At 38.9% G+C, this 12,956-nt stretch overlaps 1 protein-coding gene across 1 annotated transcript; it reads left to right on the top strand.

The window, feature by feature from the left end:
• The first annotated feature begins 487 nt into the window (after nucleotides 1-487).
• LOC110787821 (uncharacterized) lies at nucleotides 488-1,660 on the top strand. The gene has a single exon (XM_021992468.1). It carries the CDS (start codon nucleotides 488-490, stop codon nucleotides 1,658-1,660), a length of 1,173 nt encoding a protein of 390 aa, XP_021848160.1.
• The last annotated feature ends 11,296 nt before the right edge of the window (nucleotides 1,661-12,956 follow it).

Genomic DNA, 12,956 nt, shown 5'->3' with positions numbered 1-12,956 from the left:
TCATTTAGATTTCGATGTAAATATTAAAGAATTAATCGAAGTGAAGTATAATTACTGTTGCTCAACAGTAGTCAGTAAATGTAAAAAGGTTATGTCGCCTTGTATTTCCCACGAGGGAGATACGACATGTGACGCTCCGACTAAATTAGGGTTTCCGCTGCTAATTAAAGATAATTAACCTAATTAATGGTGTTTAGAAGTCGGGGTGTTACAGTTTGGTATTCAGAGCCAAGGTTCTGCGACCTTAAGTGCTAAACCTTACGGGGTTTGCGCGAAATAGAATTCATTAGGCTTTAAACAAGAATTTTAAGGAATAAGTAAAAAGAATATGTTAAAATCATGCTAAGTTAAAATGAAATGAGTGTGAGTGATAGGAAAGGGGAACGCAACGATAATGTTTTCTTTATTATGATTTGCAGAATTTCTTAGTCTAATTTCAAGAAGAAAAGATTATCTGAAGCATTGTATCCTTGCGATCAGATAGACGATGGCTTCAAGCGGAAGTATTCCTAATAGTGGCGCAAGAAACGATGACGATGTTAACGATGGCAATGGTAATCACAAATCTGCACTAACGCTGGAAGGAATGAAAGAAATAATTGAAGAATTGCGCAAGGATCCCATTTTCGGTGACACCCCAGGAGAAACAAGTGATAATCGAATGGACTTAATGAGATTGATAATGTCGGAACTTCTGCAAGGAAATCGTCAGAAGCCAAGGTCAGAGCAAGAAGAATGCTCCAACATGTTCAAGAAGTTCGCTTCTCATAAGCCCCCTACTTATGATGGCAAGCCAGACCCTACTGAATTTGAGGAATGGATTAGCGATATGGAGAAGTTATTTGATGCAACTCAATGCCCCAAGAAATGGAAGGTTAACTACGCCGTCTTTTACTTGAAAGGACAAGCCAACCTGTGGTGGAAAAATGTTAAAGGAATCCAAAATGAGCCTGGTTTTGGTTGGGAAAAACTAACGGAAGCTATGCGGGAACAGTTTTATCCCTATTCTCTGCAACTGCAAATGGAATCGGAATTTATCAAATTGAGTCAAGCAAAGAAGAATGTTCTGGAATATGCGATGAAATTCAATGAGCTTGCTCGATTTTCCCCTGACCTGGTGACTACTGATAGGCAAAGGATGAATCGATTTGAAGGAGGATTAAACATTGAGATCCGTGATCGTCTCTCGAGTTCTAGAATTTCCACTTTCCAAGAGTTGTATGATCGAGCAATTAACGTCGAAAGAATTATCAAGCTTCGAGAAGAAACATATGGAAAACGAAAAGGAAACTTCGAAGAAAATCAACCGAACAATAAGAAACAAAATGTTAGCTATCAAGGAGGGAACAACGAAAACCAAAACTTTAACAAGAATCGTGGATGCGCCAAGTGTGGAAGATGGAACCATACTGAGAAAGAATGTCGAATTGGCACGCGAGATTGCTTCAAGTGCGGTAGCAAGGATCACCAAATCAGGGATTGTCCACAAATACATCGAGAGCAAGGTGATAGGAGAAACGATGTGAACAAAGGAAATGGTGGCACTACAAATTTCAACCGTAATCCCCCACGTGGACCAACTTCGAATGGAAGAGTGTTTTTAATGCAGGGAAAAGACGATGATGCAAATGACAATGACGACTTCGCTAGTATGGAGTGAAGAATGAAGCAGAATGACCTTTTGAAAACGCGTGATCGAACATCTAGAGGAAATAGTCTAGACTAAATGATGGAAATTTTGAAAGTAATATGCGCTAATCAAGTATCAAACTAAGATGTATTACCATCATTAGTTATATGAATGTTATGTTTATGTTAAATGTGAATTTTTTTTTTTCAAATAAAGAATTATGTGTTTATGATATGCTTTATGGATTTTTTTGTTTTTTTTGCTGATATGATTGTATTGGTAATCTAATCGTTATACAAGGAAGCCGACTTCGATGGAAGTTCTCCTGAGCTTAGAGTACGAGATTGTTATAATAAATGATTTTTACAAATTATTTGAGTATTGCAATTGTTAGATAAATATTTATTTTCATTTTCAAAATCATAATTTTGCATTAAATATTACTATTTTGGTAAGAAAAATATTTTCAAACAAGATATCACAAAGAAAAATGGGAGCCTAGTCTAAGCTAACAAGTTTTCCCCTTTTATGTTCTTTGCTCCTCGATCCTATTTTATGAAGTAAAGTGGAGATACGAAAGATGCTGGCAGAATGTAATTGACCTTAATGACGATTAAGGGTTGATATATATTTTGCCCCTTTTGTATTCTTTACTCTTCAATTCTAGGTCTCGAGTTGAAGCGGAGTCATCAAAGAAGATGGCGGAATGAAAGCTAGACATTGTCGGAATTGGAATGAAATTGTGAGATCTTGGTTATAAAATAAAATATCGTTCTTTTATTCGAATGTTTTCGATTTTTAACAATCTTTTTATACAACTAAATTTTTCAAGTTTCGAGGACGAAACTTTTTCTAAGGGGTAAGAATGTAATACCCCGAATTTTTAAAACTCGATTAATTATGCTTAATTATTTTTATTTAGCTTAAAAATTTTTTAAATCCTAAATTCAAACTTTATTTTTAATTAACGAAGTTTTATTTCGCTTAAATTTTTAATATTGCTACACGATTTATTTTTCAGTTTATAATTTAATTTCATATTTACGAGCTTAACGACCTTTTTAAATTTTAATTATTTTCGGATTTTTAATAATTTCGGAACGTTCTTATTTTATTCGAAAACTAAATTTATTTTTCGTTAACGATATTTTTATAAAGGATTATTTTAAAAATTAATTTTAAATTAAACATTTCTATTCAAATTAATTTCCTAAAAATAGAAATCAATTTTTTGAATTTTTTCCTAACTAAAGTGAAATGACAAAAAAAAAAAAAACAAAATGCCTTAAAAGAACAAAAGCTTCATTTTTTTTTCTTCTCTTCTCTTCACGTGTACCAGGAAGAAGGAAGCAATCCCTTCCTTCCTCTCTTTCCCTCAATTCAGTCTACATTCAACCTTGAGCCCCAAGCAAATTTTCCTTCTCATTCACTCTACTTGACTCTACAAATCAGACACAATTTCAACTGAATTCCAACCAAAAACAAAAATCAAAAATCAAAATTCAATTTCATTTCTCTTTGTTTCTTTGATTTGAACCATCTCCCACCACCAATCTCTGTCAACCACCACCATCAACCCCACTGCCACCATTACCCGCCTCATCTCCTCCACCACGCACTGTCCGTCACCACCGCAGCTAACCAGAACCACCACCGCACCACCGTGTTCCCTGCTCTCTCTCTCTCCCCTCTTCGCACTCCCCTGTCTCCTTTTTCTTTCTACTCCGGCGCACCACCAGTGGTGCGACCACCACCCACCGACATATCCCTTGCCGGTCCATTTAGTTTTCTCTTCCACCATCGACGACGAGCCACCTCTTCCACCGCCATAGCACCGCACTAATCCCCTGTTTCTCTCCCGTGTTTTGCCCCTCGTTCGTGCCTTTTCCCCCTTCCTTTGGTTGACGCGTCGCCGCACAACCACCATCACCATCACCGTCAATTTTCCGGCGAACCTGAGCAACTCAGGCGCCGTCCGCCACCTCCCCTTCCCTTCTCCCTCCTTCGTGCCTGTTGTCCGCCCCTCCCCTCTGCTCGACATTCACAAGTCAGGAAAACCAATTTCATGACTTTTGAATTCTTCTATTAAACCCAAAACAAAGCTGACCCAATTCTAAACCCTTGGGCTTTTGGTAAGACAAATATAAATTTTCAGATTTCAATTAATCAATATTTATATTATAGTAATTTTTTACGATATAATTATTTACTAATAAATTACTTATTATTTTTCAGGTTTAATTATTGCTTACAAAAAAATAAATTTTATTAGGTTTATAAATCAAAAATGGAATTTAAATAATATTTTTTTTTATGTAAATCGATTTATGAAATATATATATATATATATATATATATATATATATATATATATATATATATATATATATATATATATATATATATATATATATATATATATTTCGATTTAAATTTCGTTTAATAATATTTTCATTAAATTATAAAATTATATTTTTTTATTAAAATTCGTTATAAATTCATAACTTATAAAAAAAATTATGATTTATAAAATATCGATTTGAGATTATTTATCGTTTCAATAACTAATTCATTGATTTAATATTCTGGAAGAATCGGACTTGAAGCTCAGGACGAACGATCCATCGAACAGGAAGTATAAACTACGGTTGAGGTAACATCTATTGCTAACACCCACAGTCCCCTTATGAAATGTGTTTTATGAGATTATAAAATGTGTTTATAATGATATGTTTTTATTGGATTATGGGATATGAAATGTGTTTATAATCATGTTTTATGAATGAATATACTCAAATGTGTTTATTAATGATTTTATAAAGATGATGTTTATGAGTTATTAATAAGATACGAAACATGATAAATACAAGTGTAACCGGTTCTGGCAGTTAGTGGGGTTACTATTTCTAGGTCGTGCACGTACCGCCGTACCGCGGGACACCCAACAAGGGAGAGTGCTCCTTGAGGGTTACCGCAAGCTAAAAAAAAAAGAAACTAATTAGGTATGGGAGTATGTCCAACAAGGGAGAGTGCTCCTTGAGGACTATCGCAAGGTGGGAGACGTCCCGCAAGGCTAACTTGTCAGTTACCAAGTAAAATGAAGGTTTTATGAAAGATAATGGGAACTACTAAAGTTTCAAGTTATAAATGATGTTTTATTATTATGCTTTTGTGAAAGTGATTTACTATATTCTATTCTCCCTGTTTGCAAATTAAGTAAAATGAATTGAAATGAATTTACGTTGTTAGGGTTGTATGTTACTGGGCCTCGGCTCACGATGTTGCTTTTGTTTTAGGTACGAAGAAGATCATGGGATGCCTTAGAGTGAGGATGCAACCATCAAATTCACGATCGATGTTTAATAAAGATAATCATGTATCACTAGTAATAATGGATGAACTAATTAAACTCTAAGTCAAATTTCAATTATTGAGTTGAATTTTAATATTTATATTTAATCAATGTTAGGAATATTTATTAAATTTCATTTAGATTTCGATGTAAATATTAAAGAATTAATCGAAGTGAAGTATAATTACTGTTGCTCAACAGTAGTCAGTAAATGTAAAAAGGTTATGTCGCCTTGTATTTCCCACGAGGGAGATACAACATGTGACGCTCCGACTAAATTAGGGTTTCCGCTGCTAATTAAAGATAATTAACCTAATTAATGGTGTTTAGAAGTCGGGGTGTTACAGTTCATCACCGACTGGCCTAGGGTATAAATTGGAGGGATTTGACGTCGGCAGTTTCTGCGGCTGCCTACTCTGTTACGCCTGGCCTTTCGGCATCTTTATTTCTTTCTTCCAGGGATGAGCATGTTGTCCGTGCACAAGCCACATTCATGTACTGGAAGCAACGTTCGAAGTTCCGATGGGATGTTTTGGGTGACTTTTCCTCTAAGCTTTTCTTCTTGTCTGTTAAGGCTCGTAAGCACCGTAACCGGATTTCTGGTCTTTGTAATGATGTGGATCATTGCGTTCATTCCCCTCCAGCTCTTCGTTCGTTAATCTTTGATTTCTACTCGGATTTGTACCAAGTTCATGGGCCTGCCTCTTCTTCTTTTTGGAATTTTGTTGGGATCAACTTCAGTTACTCCATCTTTCATCGGATCAGATTGAAGGCCTTTTGTGCCCGTTCACTTCGGATAACATTGGGGGGGCCATGTTCAGTATTGCTAATGACAAATCCCCCGGCCCATATGGTTTTTCTGTGGCTTTTTTTAAGATCCATTGGGATACAGTTGGTGGTCATGTCATTTCGGTGATTCAGTATTTTTTAGCCCAGGGCTTCATGCTGAAGGATAGGAATTGTACTTTTTTGGTCTTGTTGCCAAAGGTGGACCATCCTGAGAAGATCTCCCAGTTTAGGCCAATTGGTCTTTGTAATGTGATCTACAAATGTATTTCCAAATGTTTGACTCATCGTTTTCAAGGGGTCATGTCTTCTCTCATTTCTGAGACTCAAAATGCCTTCGTGACTGGAAGGCTTATGTCTGATGATTGTTTGTTGGCTCACAAATTGATCACCTTTGTCAACAACTGCCGGAATAGGAAGAAGTGTTATGCTGCGATTAAGTTAGACATGAATAAGTCTTATGATAGAGTCCTTTGGGTTTTCCTCTTTAAAGCTCTTGCTTGTTTTGGGTTTCCCCCTTACTGGATTCATATTATTCGTCAGTGTGTGTCCACAGTTTCCTACTAGGTTCTTGTTAATGGTGAACCTACTTTTTCTTTTAGACCGCGTAGTGGCTTGCGTCAAGGAGATCCTCTCTCTCCTTGTCTGTTTTTTCTTTGTATGGAAGTCTTCTCTGCTTCCTTGTGCATGGCAGAGCGCCAACATTTGCTCCGTGGGATTTCGGTTTCCAGGAATGCTCCTCCTGCTTCTCATCTTTTCTTTGTTGATGACTCCTTGTTATTTCCTGAGGTTTCTCCTGTTGCTTGTCAGCAGGTGTCCCTGGTTTTGGATCAGTTTAGTAAGATTTCGAGTCAACTATGAATTATCAGAAATCGTTTGTTAAGTTTAGCCCTAATACCCCTGATAATTACCGGAATTTTCTCTTCTCTTCCTTAAGATTAGGTCATCGAACTCATCTAAATGCTCAGCTTTTGATGAGTTGGTTGACAAGATTGCCCGTCGAATTTCTAACTTCGCCTCGCTCAGGCTCTCTACAGCGGCTAAGTTGGCTTTGATTAACTATGTGCTTGTGGCCTCTATCTCCCATGTTCTTTCGGTCTTCAAGATTCCTCAGACTATTTGTGACCAAATTGATCAGTTACGTCTTTGGTGATCTTCGCCTTCTTCATCCGGCATGGCTTTGCGTCCCGCCTCTTTGTTGCACCTCCCGAAGGGTATGGGGGGTCTGGGTATTCGAAATCTCTCTTGTTTCAACCAAGCTCTTCTAGCCAGGCAAGTTTGGCGACTTATTTATCATCCGCAGTTACTGTTATCTCGTCTTTATCAGGCTAAGTACCCCGAGTTGTTAGTTCTTGGGCCTTCGGCTTCTTCTCGGCCCTCGTGGGGGTGTCGGGGTATCATGTCTGGTTCCCAAGTGCTTTCTCACGGTTTGTCTTGGAAAGTAGGTTCTGGGTCTCGGGTCCGGATCACTTTGGATTCTTGGGTTCCGAATGCTCAAGTTTTGTTTAAGGTTTCGGTGCTTGTGTCGGAGACTCCGACTCAAGTTTCCTCTTTAATTAATCCGCGTTCATACGCGTGGTATGTTTATGTGATTCGTCGGTAGTTGACAACGCTAAAACCAATGCCATTTTGGCCCTTAAACGACCCTCGGCTCCTATGGATGACTTTGTTTATTGGAAATTCACTCATGCAGGATATTTCTCTGTTAAATCGGCATATGTTTCCCTTGTGGACAAAGGGGTATACTCTGCTTCGCATTTGTCATCCCTCCCTGCCAGCTGGTGGTTTCTAGGGTCTTCGCATTCTCCCCAAGTTCAAAATCTTTGTTTGGAAACTGCTGAATAATGCTTTGCCAGTTGCTGCCCTTCTTCATTCTCGGGGTTTCCCTCTGGATCCTCAATGTTGTTTCTACCATTCTTCTCTGGATTCGGTCGAGCACTTATTTTGTGTTTGCCCCCTTGTTCGTGCCTGGTGGCCTGCTTCCCTAGGGGGTAGTCTCTTTCGCGTCCTTCTCCTGGCATGTTTTCGTCTCGATGATGAAAACATAAATCTCCACTTGACAACGCATCTCCTATAAAATAAACGAATCTCAATTCCCGTTTTCATTTCACCCGAAACCTGCTATTTATAGAAACCTGCTAAAAATAGTAACTGCCGTAAAGGGTAGTTTCTAAAAGTGGCAAGTCATAAAGGATAGAAACCTGTCAGAATTAGGTGTTGCATTCCAACATAAATCCTAAATGAGATAGAAAACTGCAAGAATCCTATTCCTAATATGATTCGGAAATAAGAGTTACGTATTAATTAAAATCCTAACGAGCCTAGAGTTCGTAACGGGCCCAGACGCATTCCGTCATGAAATTGATACGCACTAAAAGACTCGATTAAGTCTCAAACACTCCGGATTCTAAGAATCCGAATCTGACAAAGAAACGGCCCAAACAGCAATTTCAACGCCCAGCCCTGGGCGCTGAAATTGCCTGAATCCTATTTTCAACGCCCAGAGCTAGGCGCCGAAATCTTTGGCGCCCAGAGCTGGGCGCTGAAAATACCTGGGTACGTGTTTTTTTCTAATTCTTTGTGGATTAGAACTCTGCAATTCTATCTTTCCACGAACTCTTCCCTATAAATAGACCCCTAGATTCGACGTGAAACAGACAACAACACATAATTATATTCTGAGTATTGACTCCAACCCTTAGCCTAAGCCTCTCACTGCGAAATTGTTCACGCGTTCTGTCGCAATCGATCCATAAATCGAACAGAACGTATCCTGTCCCATAATTGAGATTCGTTAAATAAAAAGGAGAAATAGCAAAGTCAAAGTGGTTAGTTTTCTGAGAACCGTGACGCACCTCTCAAGGGTGCGTCGTAATATGTCCCTTTTCGATGATTTAACTGCTTTCCTCGCCCTTTTTATGAACTGTTAAACTAACCTAATCTGATTGTTCTATCACGCCTAACAAATATAATATTTTTGGGAAATCAGATTATCATGCTAGGTCCCTTAATGCTATTTAAATCAGATAATCACGATCGAATTAGTATTATATGTTGCATATTGCTAAAATCAATTCAGATTAGTTTAATAGTTAACGCATGTCCCTTCAATTATTTATGCTGAGCTAGTAAGGATATCCTGCCTCTAGAGTTATCGACGAGCGAAGTACTCCTCTCGGTAGTTACAGTCCCCCGAACCCTCAATCTCTACCTTGCGGGTGTATATTGAGAGATCCCCACACCAGGGATCACAAGGGAACCTACGGCCATCGTGGTCAAACATAATTGCACTCCCTTTATGTCACGATAACCGGGTTTTGTCAGTTTTTCTCATTGTCGTTAAAAACTGAATGGCGACTCCTATATTACTAGTCAATTGGGTGTATACTCACAGGGAATCCAATTACACTTGATTGAATAAAAAGAATCGTCACACCCACGAGGGACGAGGTCACGCATTAGCCTCGTGCTTTTTCGACCCCCTCACAGTGCCGACTCCACTGGGGATAGTGAAGGAAATACTCGTGCTTGTAGGTTATCAAAATAGCCGAAGGGTGAAACGATCCTACCCCGCGTTTATTTCCCCATCAAGTTGGGACGACCTGAAAATCAGCATATTAATGTGAACGGGCAGAACCGCATAACGAATCTCGGCTCCCTCGGGAGTTGGGACTAAGGATACCTTTTTTCGCCAATAGGGGGGTGCATACGCCACGCATGTTGCCCACTCGGTACTTGTGCAGGTAGTACACCTATCCCGAACCCAATCGCTCGCTCATTAGGTCCCCCTCGCCTGCATGCCCCCTTGGCTTGCACTTGCGGGTTGGCCTCTTGAGCGAAATTCGTCTGTTGAAGACACTACCTCGACCGGGGCATGTGTTGGATCTACGATAGAAGCGGTACCAAGCCAGGCGCAAATACTACCCATAGAAGCCTATCATAAACTACGTTACATATTTAATTTTCAAATCAATGTTTGTAATGTAGTTATGTGTAGCGAACTATGTGACTATGTTATGATTGTGCATACGAATAATGCTAGACAAATAATGCTAGAAAACCAACGACCTTAAAAATTGCCCAAACATTCATGAACCAATAGGCCAAAGAGTTATACCAAAATACGTGTTCCGCAAACCTGAACGATCGCCACAAAAATAAGCGACGCTCGGGATGGCCGTAACGAATCCCACAAACGCTGCACAACGCGTAAAGGACGTTATTAGGCAAGCACGTAAAATCGAAGTCGCATAAACAAAAGTAGACGCAAACAGAAAACGAGAACCAGCCAGGGACGCATTTTTAACGCCCCTGGATGACTGCTGGGCGCTGAAGTTGCTGCCTGGCCTTTTGGTCAGGCACAGCAGCCTCGGTGCCCGCACATAAAAAACAAATATACGTAGCAAAAAAAACTTTTCGTAAAAATTGCTGCAGGGGCGTATGAAAAGGCACTCGACTCTAAAAGCGACTAAAAAAATAAAAAAATTAATAACTCTTTGTGTCGTTGTTAGGCCTCCTACGACGACAATGCTCGGCACCAAAACCGAACATGCTAATTAAACGACCTTGAATGTCACACAGGCAAAATATTCAAAAAAAATAATGTTCGAATAAAGTCTTCAAGAAAAAAATAAATGTTCAAATAAATCCGAGTCTAGACTAGGCTATGCCAAAATACAATCCAAATCCTAAGTCTTAGTTGTCTTATCCATAGAATCGGTCCTAATGCTTGGTGTCGTTCTGCAAGTTAAAAGGTTAAACCATGTTGAGTCTCCCTTCCTAACATTTAAATCAATAAGCACCCATATGTAATTGTCATCCCTTGCTAAGAGTCTACGGCCTCAATACTCTATCTCACCAATAAAAAGAACATATTACTTAATTCAAGTATTTGCAAAATGGAAACGGTCACATTCTGAAAATCATTCCCCCATAGTCGCACAAACCCCAAAGTGAACCTAAGGTGTCAATACCGTTAGCAAAAAATTAATAGCCTCAAGGCTTAGGATCACATTGGGTCACGACTATCATAGTCCTCTCGAGTCACTCACTCCTTGAAATACTACTAAGTACGGACTAAAAGATTTTCCATGAATGCAACATGACCAACCATGAAAATACCCAAATCGGCATACCATAAGGCTACCATTGGGGTAAAAGCAATACACACTAAGAGAGAAGCCGCACTAATGATTCTAGTCTTGCAAAAATGAAAATTCGATCTCCCCAATTAACCACCTTGCCAACATTAAGCAAAATGGCGCATGACAAATGAACACCCAAGGGTTAAAATCTAAAGTGTCAACCAACGAAAGTCTGAGTCCAATTAGCCTAAGTCTGAGAGTCGCTTGGTCAAGTATTATAGGCTTACGCCACGTCATTATTTTGAGTCTAGGCCACCTCCTTGTATCCATACACGGGTTATAATCAGAAAGATTAATGAAAGTTCGAGTCTAAATCACAACTTCCAATTAAATCCCGAGAACTGTAAAAAATTATTTTCGATGTAATTCTTTCGTTAAATTTCAATAAGGTAAAAACAACATTTTGAATCTACGCTATTTGCACATTTTAAGAAACGACTAAATACGCTTGCAAAGTAAGACAATTTAAAGGTCCACCCTAGGCCTGCTAAAAATTAAAGGTCCATCCTAGGCCTACTAAAATTAAAGGTCCACTATAGGCCTACCAAACGAGGCTCACTCAGTCTCGCCTCGTGACTCAAGGACCACAACCATCTACCTTTTAGCCCAAATGAAAAATTCGAAGGATTTATGTTGGGGAGAAATCCCAAGCAAAAAGAAAAAAATAGAAAGAGAAAAGGGAGAGCGAAAAGAGCCATGAAATACTTAGCCCGTACCTCCCAAAGTGCGAAATCTACCCAAGTAAACGAAGGAAAAGAATTGAGTCAACCAATCCAAATCATAAAATTCTACGATGTCTACCCTTTCCAATCCTTATACTCTTAGACGCCTTCGCTCTGGGGTCCCTGTTCAGCTCATTTAACCCATCCATGTTCTCATTGCCATAACCCAAGAAACCATTACCTCAACTCTTGTTTTTGAACTTGTTATCAACCGCAAACCACGCACGACCATTGACACGTGCGTCATGACCATCATTTCCAAAATCCAAACCTGCTCTTACACCACCATTAGCATAATGACCATATAACTTGTGTGGATACATCCTGTTGATATACCCTTGAGCCGTCCCCATGCTACTCATTGGCCTTGGTTGATGTAAACTCATGACACTAGCTTGAGGCTGCAAATTGTGAGTCCTAGCAGATATAATCCTCGTGCTTACCTATACAAATTATCCTATCTCATTCAACCCATCTTTCAAACCGTCTTGAGTCACGAATAAAAAAGAAACAAATGAAAAGTACAAAAAATAATAAATAATAAAAAAAGCAAACTTTACAAAGCGCCTTTAAAAGTTCGTCTAAAAAGAAAAAAAGAAGCATTTAGCGCACCAAAAAAAATCCTCCCAGAAGTCATTTCCAGCGCCCATAGCTGGGCGCCGAAATCTTTAGCGCCTCAGCCTGGGCGCTGAATCTCTCTGCTTGCATAGTTTGATGCCAAATTTTGCCCAGAAGTGCTCGTCATTTTATCCGCACATGCACGAAAAATAACGAACACTTGGAGGGGTACAACACGTATTCAGATATACGTACCACCAAAAAATACATGTACTCAAAAAAAAATATATAAAACAAAATTTTGGCTTACGACAAAGCAGCAGATTAAAATAATAATAAACTTCACTTATTCTACCGTTTCAAATAATATGTTTCCACCTCAGAACGTACTTGTTTAAAATCGGCATTCTAAGAAACCATTTTCTAGGCTAAGAACTACGCAAGACCTGATTCCAAATTAAATCTATTTAAGGCGGATACGTAGGCAATCCATGATTCGGTCCAACCAATTTGCAAAAATATTAAAGCCTATGGAAAAACAAGAATAAAAATAGAAGTCCCTTATTGAAATTTAATTACTTGCAATCCAAGTCGAAAGAAAAATTGAAAGCACAAAGAAGAATCCAAGTCATCAAGATGCCAAAATGAGCACACATCGAAAAATAATAAGGGCACGTACCCTTGCCAGAAGGAGCACCACACTCCTAGGCACTTAGCCAAGACTCAAAAGATCGCTCTGCCTCAATTGAATGGGGGCTAGCACA

This window comes from Spinacia oleracea, chromosome 4, assembly GCF_020520425.1.
Source record: "Spinacia oleracea cultivar Varoflay chromosome 4, BTI_SOV_V1, whole genome shotgun sequence".
In the NCBI taxonomy this organism is placed as follows: Eukaryota; Viridiplantae; Streptophyta; class Magnoliopsida; order Caryophyllales; family Amaranthaceae; genus Spinacia; species Spinacia oleracea.
Note: the sequence above shows the minus strand (reverse complement) of the source record. Positions and strands in the feature narration are given on the sequence as shown.